This window comes from Nyctibius grandis, chromosome 4 (assembly GCF_013368605.1).
Source record: "Nyctibius grandis isolate bNycGra1 chromosome 4, bNycGra1.pri, whole genome shotgun sequence".
NCBI lineage: Eukaryota > Metazoa > Chordata > Aves > Nyctibiiformes > Nyctibiidae > Nyctibius > Nyctibius grandis.
Window position 1 is genome coordinate 20,324,082 of NC_090661.1, and position 16,895 is coordinate 20,340,976.

Here is a 16,895-nt window from a genome sequence, read left to right on the forward strand (position 1 = left end):
CAAGGCTTTTGTGTCACAATAATTGCCTGAAGGAGCTGATGCTATGCACAGTGATACAACTGCTAAATTTTCACCATTCTGTGTCAAAAGAGTCAGGATGTGGGGCTAAAAAAGTCCATTTCAAAGAAATGGCTGACCCTGGCATCAGTGTCTCCTCCTCAATGATGCAATCAACAGCATGGGTTGAAAGAAGTATTGTCATCTGCCTTTTGCCCCTCTATTTAAGATGAAGGCAGGAAGTCATTGAACAACCTCCACATACAGGAGACAAGATTTCTTACGCTTAAAAAGTTACAACATTCTTTAGTTTGTTTAATAAGGGGGAAATTATTCATTAGAAAGGAATGTATAGGACCATCTCCGTTTATGAATTTTGGGAAGAAAAAATAACCACAAGAACATCCAGTTCATTTTGCAGGGAAAAACGGTGGTTGCGACATTCCTGCTCATCAAGTAAAATTTGTATTGCGCACAAGTGACTGTAACTTCATTTACTCTGATGGTTCCACATCCTCTTACAAAGGACCAAACATAGTCCGAGCGTAACTGAGATGACAGTTTAAAAGGGCATGGTTTCCTGAAAAGGCTGAGCATCCCTCCTTGAAAAACTGGCTCCCTTTGTGAGGTCTTGACTTGGAGTCCTAAGAAACAGAATTATCCAAAATCTTCAACTGCTTTTGAATTGTCTTTACAACATTGTGTTTAAAATTATTTTTCATCTTTTTTTTTTAAACTGTGATTTTAAACAGGCTGAGCCTAAGAAAGCTTCTAGACTTTCTTGCCTCCCCACTATAGTATGAGAAACAAAGGACTAAGGTGAAAAATTGGGAGTCCCCAATGGCATCCAGAAACTTACTTTCTATCCCCAGGTGCAGCCACCACAAAAATGGTTTTGCTCCTGCAAAGAATGCAAGCTTACCAACTACAGACTGCTTTCTCTCCCCAAGTAAACACAAGATCCCCCACTGCAAGACACATTTTGCAGTAATCCTTTTCGGTAGATGACAATCTGTCATATAGCACAAGAGTATGTGAGAAACAAGAGCTAGCTGATGTCCTGGCACAAAACCATGCACTCGGATTGCTGGACTTGGAGACAAGCTTATTTTCATTAAAGCAAGCTTCTTCTGAAAAAAACCTCCCCCCTCCCCATCAAAATAGTCTTAAGAGCCTGCATCAATAGAAGACAGAATATGAAGAGGTCTCAGAACAAGTTATAAGCTTAGGGTCATACACTTTGTCAGTAGAGTAGCAGAAGGTCCTGGCACCAGAAGGAGCTTTTGCCTTTCTCCTTTGCTGTCTGCAAGTTTCCCACACGCTGTCCTTCCCCTTGCTGTATTCTAGACAGCCTCCTTTCACAGTTCTGCTCCTTGTTCTCCTCTTTCAAAATCCACGCATAAAAGCAGCATATTCTCTCCTCTTCTAGGGTTCCCTATTCCTTTTCCTCATACCAGGGATTACCAGTGTGCTTCTTTGCTCTCCTTTTCCTCTTCCAGATCCACCATTTGTACTACTTCTCCTGTCTGAAATGAGAGATGAGCTCCTTAGTGCATCCATATTTTGTATTGCAACAGGCAAAGCTGTGGCTCCAGTGCTGGAAAGGGTTATTGGCTGCCACCACCAGCTCTTTGAACTATAGATAGTTGCCTTGAAGCATGTGCTAACCAGATGCGACAGACTCCATGTGTTCTTGGTTCCCACTTCCCTGTTCTGCTTTTCCAAGAGTCTCTGTGAAAATTGCTGTCCTTCCATCTGCTGATGCTGAAGAGATGCTTGGAGAGTTTGGAACTGATTGGTCATGGGATGCAAAAGCTATCATACTGCATTAAGGAAATGAGAAATGCTCTTGGGTTGAGGATATGAGCTCATTTAAAGGCACTAGAAGCACAGAGACCCCAGGTGTTGACTGCAAGCTAGTTAGCAAGCAAAAGGCCAGGGCGGCAGTTCAAGAGAAGGTTATGTGGTGAACAGTTCCTGTGGAAGATAGTCAGGACACTCCTACTCCCCAGACACCTTTCTTGGCATACTGGTGCAGCTGGAAGTGTGATACGTCTCATGTGTCACAGCTAAAATTCTGGCACCAGGAATGGGGGAGATTTAGGGAAGGACATGGAAACATTTAAAATAAAGATGACACATATTTAGCAGGATCTCCCTTTTACATTGTTTAATTTCAAAGTACAGGAACCTTCTTCAAAATTTGAAAGAAGGGATATTTAGGAAGAATTTTGCTGCTATTGGGTAGCAAAAGAAAAAAAAAAATCATGGCCAAACACACCAAAGGGATCATCAGCTTGGACAGAGAGATGTCTGGCACCACGCAGGTAGAAGTGACGCTAAGGCGCTCTGCATTTCTTTGTTCCTAGGGCCATGCCAGGTCTCGGACAGGCTCCTGCCCTAATTCAGAGGTGTCCCACTGTGGCTTCAGGTAATGACTGCCTGCCCACAGCTCAAAGGCCTGTTTTGACAGCCAAGGACAGAAGGTCTCTCTGCCTGTGCCCCAGGAATGCTCACAGACATGAAGGTGCTGTGCCATCTAGGGATTTGTTTGGCTGTTTACAGCTGCTCAGCCTCAATGTAGAGCAGACAAAAAGGGACCAAGGATCTGTTCTAGGCAAAGAGCTGGATATACTCAGAGTTATTTTACATCAAAAAGATACCTTGAAAAAACTAACTATAATTCCAGGCTGATTGTTGGTGTCCAGAGAGGATTCTGCTTGCCACCTACCTACCGCCCAGCGAGGCAGGTATTGGTTAGATAGAGAAGGAGGATGTTTTCTGAACAATCAAACGTCAAAATCTTTCTAGCACATGACGTTCAAGAAGGTGGCCTGACAGCTTGATTCTGGGCAGCAAGCGTTATACTCCACCCTAAATTTATTTATTTGAAAGGATAAATTTTCACAGTAAAGCACTGCACAACTCTTTGAAGATTAATAAATGATAAGTAAAACAAAGACGGATAAAGTTTTCTTTACATTTTTGCACCTCCTTCAAAATAGGAGTAAAACTATTTTCCATGAGATCACGCAGAAGATATTGGTAAAGAAGCAACTCCATGATGGCCCACAAACCATTCCAATCCTGCAAAATGTCTGGCCAATATTTAGCTGGAGAGTGTGTGCTAGTTTGGAAGCTTTTTCTCTGGCTGACAAGAAGAGCCAATAAGCATTCTGTAAAAAATTGCAAGTGAAAAATACTTCAGTGCTTGCAGAGCTTCCCAATTGGCAGAACAGTCACCTGGGGATGCTAGGAAATCCAGTTTAAGTCCCACTTGCAGCTCTCTGTAAATTCCTTAATTGGCAAATAATTTCTGTTCAATTAAAGCTCGTGTATACAACTGATTTCTTCTCTCTTCCCTAGATTTTTCACATACTCTAAGAAAAGTAGATATGTCGCTGAAGAGCATGTTGTGTGCAGCTGTCAGGGAAGCATTTCCAGCTGTGCATTTATTTTGCTGATCCTGGTTAATTTGGCTAAGACAGGAATTCCTGAGTGGTGAGCTTATTTTCTTTTAATACTACACCTGTATGCAAATACTAGATTCATGTCCATTCATGTATTCACTGCTTTTTGCGGGGATTTTATTTCAAATTCCCAACTCAAGTATAATCTCTCTCTGCACAAAAAAAGTAATGTTGCTACAAGTATGACAAAATATTCCTTCTAAGAAGAAAATTACTAGAACATTAGCAAGGTTTTGAGTGATCCTAAGTCAAGGGAATTTCAATGAGAGGGAACAGGACTTCCCTGTGGTCCCATATGCAATCTTCCTTTCAAAATGGCTATGTGCTGCAGACACCTGTAATTACAATATTTAGCTGTATTTCACTACTTTCTGCATATATATACAAATACATTCTTCTCTCAGCTCAGATGAAGAGATTAGCTGGGTGTTCAGTCTGTGATAATCTGTCATCTTCTCATCTTGTATGAAAAGTGTACATGAGGGCAAAAATTACGAAATTTAAGTGGTGGTGCATGCATTAGTAAAAATGTTTTTGTTCTTGTGCTGAAGCCCCCAAGTCATGCCAAAGGATCTACATGGATAGGCCCCTGCCTAGTCTTGCCATCTGCAGTTGAGCTCACCCCTGACCTGTGCTGGGGATTCACAGTACCAACATCTTCTCTTTTTAACCCAGTATTAAGGGTCTGATGCTGCAAGTTGCTGAGAGATCTCCTAACTATCACAAACATTCAAAGGGCATGTGGGGCACGAGAAACTATATGGGAAGTTTGCTGATCTCCCAGAAATAACCTGTATCATTTCTGTAGGAGGAAACAAGCTCAATTTTAACTATGCGCTGAATTAACATGCAGGTCAGGAGTGGACAGGATAGTAGATACTCTTACATCAGTTTTTGCTTTAAATTTGTTTTAATGATTTACTTTCCCTCACATAGATATAAAACAAGTCATACTCCAATATTAATTCTTTTTCATATCTAGCAATTAGGTGTATAATAAGTAGCTACAATCATTGCTCGATGTTGTGTCACTGAACATGCAAAACTCAAGATGTAATCTGCCATCTTATGTTAGCTAAGCAGCTGTGACTGTATGCAAATGAAAATAATTTTTTTCATATAAAGGCATGCGTATGTGTGTGTATGCATATAAATACAAAGATTTCTGATGTGACAACTTGAATGTAAAATATCAGATGCCTAAGTAGCAAGATGAACACTAATATAACAACTACAAGCCTTCACTGCAGTAAAAGCGTTAGTGTTAGGGTAAGAACATATAAAAGAAAAGCTCTGAAACTAAATGAGGCTCTGTAATTCTTTTCCTGTTCACACTATTGTATTTACTACTATCTGCTACCTTGAGCAATCTGATCTAACTTTGAAGCTAGCTGTGCTTTGAGCAGAAGATCGAACTGGAAGACCTCCAGTGGTCCCTTCGAACCTTTTTTTTAATTATTATTTTTTAAACAATTATACAATTCTAATGAAGGACTCGGAAGATCCAAATTCAGTCAGTTACTTCCATCTCCTTAATTCCTCTTAATTTATCAAGATTTTGCACTTGCTTCCTCGATCTCCAGTTTTTTTCTCAAATCCATTTAGCTTACAACTGAGAGGAAAACTTTCTGCCAAGGAAAAAAAGGAAATGATTAAGTCATTTCAGTAAGAATCCAATCTGTTGTTCCAGGACCCTGCAGGATTTTTTTCTCCCCATGAGGATGAGTGCATACCATATGAAATACACCCTAACCTCCTGAGCAACAAAACTAAACACCACTTCCGAACATGTGTTCCTAAGTTTAGAAAACATGATTAATTGCAGCAGGATCAATAAATAGCAAAATAAGAAGAATACTTCCCTTCTTCTCTAAAGATCATGCACAAACGTGAGTAGTTTTGATAACGTGACAATATCTGGAAGACATTTGACCTTGTAAAATGACTTTATTCTGAGAAGTGGAATGCTTTTTGTGGAAGTCAGGAAAAGACAGCAGGGAGGGGATAGGGGTTAATATAACAAAATAAAAATCTGATTCAAGACAGGTGGAGCCCTTAATTTCAGTTCCTCCACACTTAATGAGAAATATGTGCCACAGCCCTAATAAAGTTAAAAATTAATTGCAAAGTATTGCCCATTAATAGCCAGTTTTCAGAACAAAGGGAGAATGGGGAGTTTGCTCACCCTGGTATTCTACAACATCTGACAACAGCACCTAAGCACAACACAAGTACAGGCAGAGCAGGGAGATGGAAATATTAATAGGACAGGTACAAATTGAAAAGCAAGGACGCCTTTTAATATAGATGAAGATTAATCAGTACAATAGAAAATTGACATTGATACTAGCAGAAAGAATAAAAAGAACATCTAATGATACCAACCCTTGCATCAAAAGCTTTTGACCTGTAGCTTGGATGATGAGTATTCAAATATAAACAGGCATTACATGGCATTGCAGCAAGAGAGATGGCAGCAAGCAGAAACTACAGAAGATGAAATTAACATAACGGGGATATGGAATCACATAGGATTTCAAAGTGAACATTATGCTGAAACGAGGCCACAGAAGACCACAAACCCTGTAGCAAGTGAGCATAAGATTTAAGTGAGGTAAGGTGAGGATCTGCTATGGAGAGGAAGAGAATAGGCAACGGAACAATGCTTTTGTAGAAGTTGTCATGTGCTACGGAGTCCAAGAAGGCAAAAAGGAAATGAAAAAAAAAAAAAAGAAAAGAAGGATCAGTTTAAGCCAAACTTTCCTCTCTTTGGAGGAAAACAACACAGCAACTGTAAAAAAAGTGAAGGAATACAAGTATCAGACCTTTTAGAGAGTCCTTAATAATGAGGACTGCTAATGTAGACTGCTAATGTTTTCACTACTAAATAGACTGCTATCCCCCTGGAAAAAGGCCAAAAGGAGTAAAACGTGCAGGTAGACACAAGGCCGCAGGCTGCAATCCAAGGTGCCCAGTCTTCACAGATTCTGCACAGCTAGACCTTCCAGAACTAGTGCAAGACAGAACACTGCAAGGGCAAGCAGTAAAGCTGAGTATATACCTCAGGAACAAAAACCTTCCTCAGGAACCTCCATCAGGTGTCCAGAAACCTGTCCACACGACACTGCAGAACTGGGGCCTATGTCCTTATTTGAATGTAAAATAATTTTACTTTAATGAGCATGTATTTTAAAAATCTATTAGTTTCCTTCTCAGAGCACTTCAGTGAATACAATCAATAAGTCCTAAAAAATTCACAACTAAAAGACAATCACGAAGATATTGCAAGTGTATTGATTTAAGCAAAACAACCTTTCAAACCATTTAGTTATCAATGGCATGCAGTTCCTTAAAAAAATATGCATGTGAAAACTTGTTTTGGATTAAATGTTTGAACAGTATCTGTACTTTTACATTTGCAAATCCAGAGGAAGTAAATTTATGGAAGCAGCGGTTTTTATTTGATCAACATAAAGGTCAAAGAATAGATAGACTGGATATGTTATTAAAACAAGCTATAAACATTGTTAATGTTTCCTTGACAATGTCATATAATTTTTCCTCTGAGCAGGAAGTATCCCAGCTATGTCAACACAAATGTCGGGTTCCAGGGCCAGGAAATAACTGTGTCCAGAAAAATTAGTAGGACAGTATGCATCCATGTAAAAGAGTCTATGAAATAGAATTCCTTACAAATGTTAATACACACAATCTTAAAGAGGCAAGACTCAATTAAGTTCAAGAGGGTACATATGAATAATAAAGGTTTTTTTCCCATTTTTAAAAATAGCCTAGAATTGTGGGAGAATTTAACTTCTGATCTGTATTTTTAAAAATACTACAAAATAATGAACTGCAACTTAATGGGATGTGGGTAACATTGCCTTACCTCCACTCTTCTGCTTACAATTTACTGTGAACTAAAAGCAGCAGAGCTTCAGAAAGAGAAGAATTTCATGCCAACGAAAGAACTTCCTAAGGGTTTAATTCAGAGTTTATTGAAGTCAGAGGGCAGCTGTTTTGGTTACTCTGATGGGCTTTGGTTCATGCCCTAAGAAAACAGACTAATCTGAGAGCTTCTCACTGGATTTATACAGAGTATTGTAGGCCACAAACACATTAGACTGGTCAAACTCTAAGCCAGATTTTCAAAAAAGACCAAGAAGTTGTCAGAGGTTTACATGAGCCAAAGGAAAGTGAATGGCATAGATCATACATCAATTTTTCTCCAGAAAGCTTAAATATACACTCTGCAGAAAGTGATTTCTGCATATCCAAACATTTTATAAACACTAAAAGACTTAGCTACTAAGGGAAGAGTAGTTCGGAGAACAACTTGTTGTCTAATCTACAACGCACAGTCAAAATTGTAACTGGTATACAGTTCAGGAGTGGCGTAAACCTGCAGCTGGAATATGCCCCTGCAGAAAGTAGTGTCTCTCCACCGGTGCAGTGGATGCAGAGGATTACAGACATCGTGATCACCACCCCGCCTGCTGAGAGCATCTGAACCACAGCCTTGGTCCCATCTGTCTTTCACTAATTTCTATCCAGCTCTGCAACACAGAAAGCTGCAGCTTCTCCCCTTAACTTCTGCTCTCAGCTCTCTCTTCCTTTAGCAGGGATAAGTGAGGTTATTTTCTCCGTTCCTACACGTCCCAAAGGATTTCACCCTTAATTAGTCCTGAGCAAATACAGCACAATATGCAATCAAGTATTCCTTCACAAGATATTTCAGCATGTTACTCTCTTTCAACAGGCTGCACGCCAAAATCATTTCCCCCAGTCAAAAAATAACATGGGTTTCAAATGTGCTTTGAAATTTCACACACTTTGATATATATAGAAAGTACTTATAGCACTTGCAGAATATTTTAATTGGCTTCTTAGCAGGACAGAGGATTTCACTAATTCAGAAAAAAGTTGTGCTTTTAAAGTTACATTTCCAATCTCTAAAACAAGGTTAAAGTAAAAAAGCTTTTTCTAATGCTAAGATGCAAGCTACTTCAGATGGCATTAATGAGATCTGTTTAAATTATAATTACGCTACCTGTACTTTTCTTCATGCTGCTTCAAGAAAGTTGGCAATAAAGACAGCAGCATTCATGCTGGGAATATTTTTGGTATGAAACAAGGTGAAAGGAGGACAAATATTTGATAAATTTCCGTAAGACAGAATCTACTTTATGCAGAAGTCTAACTGTCAGATATGCAACAATCTGCAATCATCACAAGAGCAGCTGGAAGGTTAAGTTAATACAGCTCTGTATATGCCAGCTTGCCTCTTCTACATCATTAAAAAGTTGGATGTCTACTCACCAGTTTCCTGGGGGAAAGGTATTCATTCATAAGTAGCTCTCCGTCATCTTTAATCAGCGGACTGGGATTTAGGTTGCCTCGCCAACTCAAATCAGTCACCCGGACTGCAGCTGAGGCCGGACGAGAAACTCTGCCAGGATTCCACTTCAGGTCCATCTCAGTATGCTTTGAACAAAAGGATAACAAGTGGTCTGATTTTTTCCCTGTATGTATTATTTTGCCTTTAGCAAAATCTATTTTGCCTCCCATTGCAAGTCACCAAGTGTCTATGGAGATACAGGTTTCTCTAATCAGAAAGAACCCAAAGCAAGAAATCACGTAACATATATTCTTCCTTTGCTTCACCCTCAAGAGCTATCCTAGTCCAACATCTCATTCAGCTTTGAGTGAAAGCTTCTACAGCAAACTGTCGTTTGCAGTTATACAAAAAGCCAGGCATATCTATGGTTCTGTACAAAGAAAGTACTCAAGAACAAACAACTCAGGACACTAGTCCTTTCCAGTCTTCTCACTACGCCACTCACCCTTCTCTGGTGGCAATAAGCTTCCCATCTACATGAGCCTCCTACTTATCCATCCCCTCTTGAGAAACGTGAACAGCACTCAGCAAAACTCTGCTGGGCTCCAGGCTGCAAGTGCCAGCACAAAGACACGTCACCACTCCTCTCCAGCATTTTGAGCTCTGCCTGTAGATAGCATGGACAGCAACAGTTTGTCCTAAATTAAATGTACCTGCACTGTTACTGACTGCCCTCTGGGTCAGGCAGGCCATGGCTACTGAGTTCCAGTTCTGAAGAGAGTCTTGGAAAAAATAAAATCAAAATACAGTTTAAACAAAAATGTGTGTGCTTCAAGTGAGGAATGAAAACCAAAGTTTGAAGATGAAGCACTTCAAAAGTGTCCATTCTTCAATTCCCAAAGCTATTCCTTTTGCCGAAATATTAGCAATTAACTTTGAAATATGAGAATAAGCGTATGTACACCCGTTAGAGTCAAAAAGCAATCAGCTGTACCCGAATGGTACACGCATTACTATGATTTATACAGCTATTTACTACTACTTGGCAGCAAGGAAGTATCACAGCTGGAAACATTGCTGTAACAACAAAAGGCTAGACTAGAGAAAAGCCTTCTTGCTCTGCTGAAGGGACACCTGCAGTTTTCCTCTGTTCTCCACTGTGAAGCAATACTTATTCTTAGTGCTGGAAAAATAATTAAATAATCAAGCTAATCATAACTGGCTGACAAGGCTTCACTGGTGGCCAAGACCTGAGAATTACCATGTTCCTTCCCCCTCATACTAATAAACAGTTAAACACAGGAGTGATTTCTGTTAGGAAAAACAGAAGAAGTTCTGACTGCTCAGCTAGTCATCTCTACTTGAGAGGACTGACCGGTTAGTAGGTGAGAGAGGCTTACACCAAAGAGACTTCTTGCTCAGACTACTCATGTCCAGTCAAAATTCTTCATCTCTGCACTAGCAAAAGATATTCACAAGACTTGGTACCGTCAGAAAAAATAGCAGCCCTTATCTGAAGAAGATGACCAACAGAAAATTAATGATCCACCAAACCTCTCCCTGAAGGATCTCCTAGCATTATGAAGAGAGGAACCAAATCCTCACACTCCTAAGTGCTCCTTCCATAACTTATCACGGGAGAGTCAACCCACAGAAAGCAAAAACTATTTTTCCCAGGTTACTGCGTGTACCTGGGAAGCATTCCCAGAGAAGAAGCTGACTTCTCAAACATGCTAACGTCTGGGCCACAACAATGTTCAACCCTTAAAAAACATTAAAGAACAAATTCTTCAGAGATACATTACTCCTTTCAATCTTTCTTAATGTCTTATAAAAGAAACACCATAAAGTGAATTGAGCAGTGACATTTGTGGCTTCAGCAGGCCCATAGTAGCATAAGGACAACTTTCATACTTCTGCCCAATAAGAAGGAAAAGTGATCTCAAAAACACTATGTGTCTTAGTTTTTGGAAGAAAAACTACAACCCATAAACTTCTATTGCCTGTTGCTTTTTCCAGAGAATTCTAGAATTTCTCAGATTTTTTCCTCTACTTTCTTTAGAGCAGGTCAGTATGATTTAGTCGGTACACTGAGTTGCAACAGTCATCAGTTGTCCAAGGAAATTCAAGAATCTTATGTGATATGAAGGTCTTCCTGTATTGTCTTTATTTTCATAAGAAAGAATTATTTTGGTCAATAACTGACTTGGATTAGAGTATCTGCCATATAAATGCTGCAATGCTTTGACAGTTGCACAAAACTCGTGCTGGATCATGTGCAAGTCCTGGTGGCTCCTTCTAATTCAAGCGAGGATCATTATTACCCAGAGATAATCCCGTATGTTATTGGAGCCAAGTGGACCAATCATCAAAAATCACTGATGTAATGTGTGAGTGCAAAACATAATGAGATAATGGCAGGATTGTGTAGAATTGGGCTGTAAACAGTATTACACTTGCATAAAACAAATTATTGTTCTCCTTTCTTCAGTCCGTCACTATTACATTTCAGAACATCCTCCAGTCTTTGAAATATGTGTTGATACAGCACTTACTTAAGGTTTGACAGCGAGATCAATTTGTGGCTTAATATCTGAAGTAACACTTCCAATTCTATACTTCCAGCTGCTTGCAATTATTGTAACATTGGATTAGTGAGAAGAAAAGTATTTTCATTACAAATTATCTGGGATCAAATTGAGTTATTGTCAGCAAAAAAACCTTTTTTTTTGATGTGCTTCCATCACTTCAAAACTTTCTCTAGAGAAGGAAGAATCTTCTCCTGAACATGGATCAAAATAATATCCTCAAAATGCAGAATACGGAAAAGCCAAGAGTGGAATCCAAGTGGTGAGGTACCAACCTTACACAAAAATCCACAAACCTCTGAAATCTCCAGCACTGTGTAGGAGTGAGAAGGGGGCCTGGCACAACACTTGTCCCCCTACAGATACAGGAGTCAGATCACTCATTTTCATCAGGTCCACCTGATTTTCCGAGACAGGTAAAATCATTCCACTAAAGCCACTTCACCCACTCATTTAAAATGCTAAAATGCAAATGAGAAATCTACGGCTCTGTCAAATGCACAGGACAAGCAACCACTGACCCAAACTAGTGTTAGCTTCAGTGGGACAGTCTACAGGGACCGGAAAGACTTCATTGTCACTGAAGAGGTCTGAGAAGTCACGAACCTGAAGATCACTCCACAGAGAAGATGGTCACATTGGATATATGTTGGGATCTCTACACTGCATGGCAATGCAGATCATTCCTGCAAGACTTTGGGGGACCAACAATGATGCAAGCTAACTGCACCTAACCCAAACTTCAATGAATTCAATGGGAGAGCAAAGCAACACCAGTAAGTAGATGAGAGGGTCAGGGAAAGAGAAAATGGCTGAAAAAGGGGGTTTTGTCCTGCACATGAACATTGAGAAGAATAAAAGAATGAAAGAAACCAATGAATTAGTTTTTGCAGGATTTGCATCACAGATCTTGACCTGGCAGGCTCTTAGACATGTGGATAACTATGAGCAGATAATCAGTGAGTGCAGGAGAAATCAATGACCAGAGTAGTGAGATGGAAGATCTTGAATTCTACAAACAGTTAATCTGCCATCTTTCCCCACTACTGTCACACTCCTTCCCAAAGTGAGCGTGATGATGGTAAGCTATTCAATTCATAGACATGTTGTGGAAGTTCATTAAAAACTGCATGACATTTTCAACATATATAGAGTAATACAGCTAATAAAGATCATTATTAAAATTAAATGATCCGTGGAACAACATGTTATTCAAAATCCCTGCGGAATACTGTAATTTGCTAGAAAGAAATTGGCAGAAAATAGTTATTTCATGTTCTTAGGGTCTGACAAACTGGTAAAACTCCAAGATTTGATCTTCCTGCTACAAGATTTATCTAAGAGTCAATGACAGGATCATGTATTCTTCATTAAATATATATTAATAGGCATTTCAAATACAGCAACTGCCAGAAATGTTTGACTCCATATTAATTATGGCTTCTTAAGTCTGGGAAAGACCCTTCGAATTGTGTGACTAGGCATGATAATTTCTAATGCAGCCTTCAAGACATTACCTAAAGAGCTTGTCCAAGCAATTAGGCTACCATTTAAAAACAAAAACCCCCCAAACAACAGTAATCAATCCTGATTTACTCTAGGAAAGACATATACCTCTATATATTACATCCCATACAAAAATGAATCTCTCCTCCCTTAGGCCAGCTTCTCAACCAGCATTGTCTCCTGCTCTGTGGCTACCCATGCCTCCAAAAAGCCCCACTGGACAGTGAGGAGTGCCATTTCAGGTAGGGTACCGCAATCTGTATGCCCTTATTGTTATGTCACCAGCCTAAAAATTCTCTAGAAAAAAACATTTGAGAACCATTGTGCTATCTATCCCTTCACGACAGGAAGCTTGCACTGCAGACTTTCATTTCTGTTGCCCTGCATAATGTAATTTTTATTTGTTTAATCCAGAATCAAAAATTACAGTAGTGCCCATAGTGTTACCACTGCCACAGAATGAAAACAAAGAATTCTGTGTTTTCTAGGGATTTGACAAAAGGTTTGGTTTATAAGTCCCAAGGGAACTATGAGTGCCCTTTTAAGTGTAATTTTGTGCGAGTGCACTACAGATAACCTCTTCTGGAAAATAACTGTTTGGGCAGCTGGAATTTACTATGAAGTCCTCAGGAAACTACTGTTACAATAATCCACCCCTAATGGCAAAAACAGTTCCTGCTACATTTATGCAATATATGTATTACATATCCTGCAACATACCACTCCACTTTAGCAGGTGCAACTTCTAAAAAGTTGAAAAATAAAACATGTGACTTCATATTAATGGGAATTTTTCTTTTCCATATATGACTAAACGATCTTGTTTGAATCTTCTGTTTTTGTTAAGCAGAAGGAGGTAACAACTACTTCAGTAATGCTTCTTTAATATCAAGGGATCATGTAAACACTATAAAGAGCATTTATAAATATTCCACCTGTGTACCCCACTAAAGGAAAAAAGCTTTTATGAGAATGCTGAAATATCAAGATATCAATACCTCGTTTAACATAATTAAAAATTCACTGACTTCAACAACATTGTATGATGCAAATGCTTACAATGATGGTTTTGTTTAACCATTCAGCCAAGTTGGGGCCTTGGCTCAAGCACCCAAATTTGCACATAAAGTAAGATACCAATTTGCCTCATTGTTTACCTTCCTTATTTATGGCTTTACAAGCTGTAAGAGTGCCTGACAGTCCTTTGGCATTACATGTAAATCCTGCTCTACAGTTGCCATGACCATGGTAGGTAAGCCTCAGGATCTATGTCCCACACAGTTCTCAAGAGAAAGTTTTTGGGAGCTTCACGGACTTTGTATTAGCCCCATGCACAGAGACAAGTTCAAACTGTGCTGTCATCCAAAGCAGCAGTGATCCCAGAGAAGAAAATGCATGCTACAATCCCAGATTAGGTTTGAGCCAACACCCTTGAGATAAAAGGTGTTTCATATTCTTAAAAAACATAGCAGTAATAAATAAAAAGGCAATGCATTTAAATGTCACCCATTTCTCTTTTATATATCTAAAAATTGCATGTATTAAAAAAGCAGGACATACAATACTTTCCCAGATCCTGCTGAGGAGGTTGTAAGGTGATGTAAAATTTTTTATCGTGTGCTGGAAATGCCTCTAAATCAAATCATTCTGGAGCTAGCTTGTCAAATGTTGTCCTGATAGCAGGATAAAAAGCAGATCGCTCTCTGTTATGTGTGCTATTACCTATCAAAAAAACAATAAACCAAAGTCCAATCAATTGTTTTTGGTTTTTAGAGTCCTGTGATGGAAGAAGATCAGTGGCAACTTCTGTCTGGCTACAAACATTCATTGATACTCTCTGCAGTGCAATTCTACAGACAGTGGCTATGAATGAGCACGGATTAGCTAAATCCTTATCTGAAACTGCAAGATGCTACAGATTGATATTTTTTTTTCTTGTGTAGATGAACTTCCTGCTGCAAGAAAATGTCTCAAGAGGCTCTTCTGCTGTCTGTCCCCACTCCTTCCCACAATCAGCCTAGGAAAAGCAAAGCAGGGGGTAGGATGTGGGGGTAGCTGGTGAACAACAGGGGTTATGGAAAAACAGAGCTCCAAGGTGTCTATGCCTTCACTGCCAGAAGGTTGCCAAACGATCTTATGACCATTTCAGTTCGTGGAGGAGGTAGGAGTAAGTCCCTCACCATTTTAACTTTAGCAAGGTAGCCAGGGATCAGGAAGATGCACTTCGCTCTTCATGGCCACAAGTTTTTATCCAATAGTGTCCAGATGTTAAATAAAGGAGAAACAAGGGTGCTCTATTTAAAATCCTCCTGTCCTTATGTAGGGGTCCTGTCATGGATAGCTAGTGCCAAGGTACATAGGAACCAACATATCTGTCCTTGTCACACATGCAAATTCTGCCTTAAATGTAGATGTCACTGGAGCAGAAGATTGGGGAAAATAATCAGTTTAGGCAATTCTAACGTTACAGTTTCAGCTTTGTTAAAATAAGAAGTATTCAACTATAATGTTATTCTTTTCAACTATTCCCAAGGTACAGATATTAATTTAAACCACAGCACCAGCTTAATGAAGTCTTTTGTTAGGAAATGCTTAATATCCTTCTTTTTGGGCCTTACCTCTAATATCCTATTCTTATTTCAGAAGACAGAATGTACAGGTACGTGCATCCTGCCAGGCTGAATTAAGATTTGATCTCATGTTTAATACTCCACAGGTTATCTTAATATCTATCGGGTATTCTGTTAACCTTCAAAGGACAATAACCCAAACAATTATTCTTTCTAAAACATCGGCCAGGTCACTCATTTACCCTCCTTGCATTCAAAAGGCCTAATTCAGCAATTATTTAAATTGCAGATGCTAGGCATGTTACTGGACATACCGAGGAAGGACTCAGGACTAAGTGACAGTCCAAAGCTGCAGAGAAGAAAAACTCTATGTATGTTTTTGGTCTTCAAAGCATTTTTAGTATCCACCATTTAGAAGCATTTCCAGATTCCAGATAAGAAATGGACAATAAAACCAGACTTTTTTTCCAGCTATCGTTGCATTGCATTTATGAGCCCTTTGAAAACCAAACTTCTGTGCAGGATGAAAATGCATCATATATGGCATTTCTGAGTTTCAAAGTGCTCTGTTGTCCCCAAACAATTTTCAGTCCGTTTTATAAGATAATTAAGCTGATTGAAGCAAGAGATTCCATGGACTGCAAAGCCATTTGAAGAGTCATTTTCAACGTTGAGATGTTTCTGATTTCCAATGTGTTGCTCACATGGGACACATTGTATACAAAGAGATGAATTCTAGCTGAACTCGTAGGAAAATACTAAGCAGTGGAAGATGGCACAAGAGCTTATTTAGTAACAAACACTCCCAAAATTTTAGCAAGGACAGAAAACTAACAGTGAAAAGGACTTTGCAAAATCAATTTAGGCTACTAATGAGGTTGCATTATAGCTGTCCTGCTGGGTCAAGGCAGATGTCCAACTAGCTACTGCAGTCAGAAACAGATGCTTAAAACACAGTATCAGTTCAAGGCAATCCTTCCCCTGACATACTGTTTTAATTTCTGCCAATCCATGAGCTGCTCAGTAACTTCCCAAGCCAAAAGGTGCATTCTGTTGGACAGCCGGGCAGATATATAGGGAAGCAATTATTTGTCATGTCTCAAGGCATGACCAAACAGTCATCCAACAACTAAAGAAACCACAGGAATTTTATCAGGAAGCAGTTTTTAAAAAGAAGAAAGTGCATTTCTGCATTGTATTTATTTAAATTGTGGAAGACACTGGCATAGGTTGTTGTGGAGGCTAAAATTATAAATGAGGTCAAAAGCAGTTAGACAGAATTACGGAAGATTCATCCATCTGTCCATTCAATTCATTAATTTATAGCTTTCTTTTGCATCGTCTTCTTTTTCATCTCCTCTTCTAGCTGAAAAGTCTAATTTATTTTGTCTCTTTTCTATTTCTCATCTTTGTTGTATTTCACAGA

General features: G+C 39.2%; 1 protein-coding gene across 1 annotated transcript in view; it reads right to left on the reverse strand.

The window, feature by feature from the left end:
- LRRC56 (leucine rich repeat containing 56) overlaps positions 1-8,942 on the reverse strand; it is a 54,334-nt gene extending 45,392 nt beyond the window's left edge. The window contains exon 1 of the mRNA XM_068399878.1: positions 8,787-8,942. Coding sequence (XP_068255979.1) covers positions 8,787-8,942 — 156 coding nt within the window. The remainder of the gene's footprint in view (positions 1-8,786) is intronic.
- Positions 8,943-16,895: the final 7,953 nt, after the last annotated feature.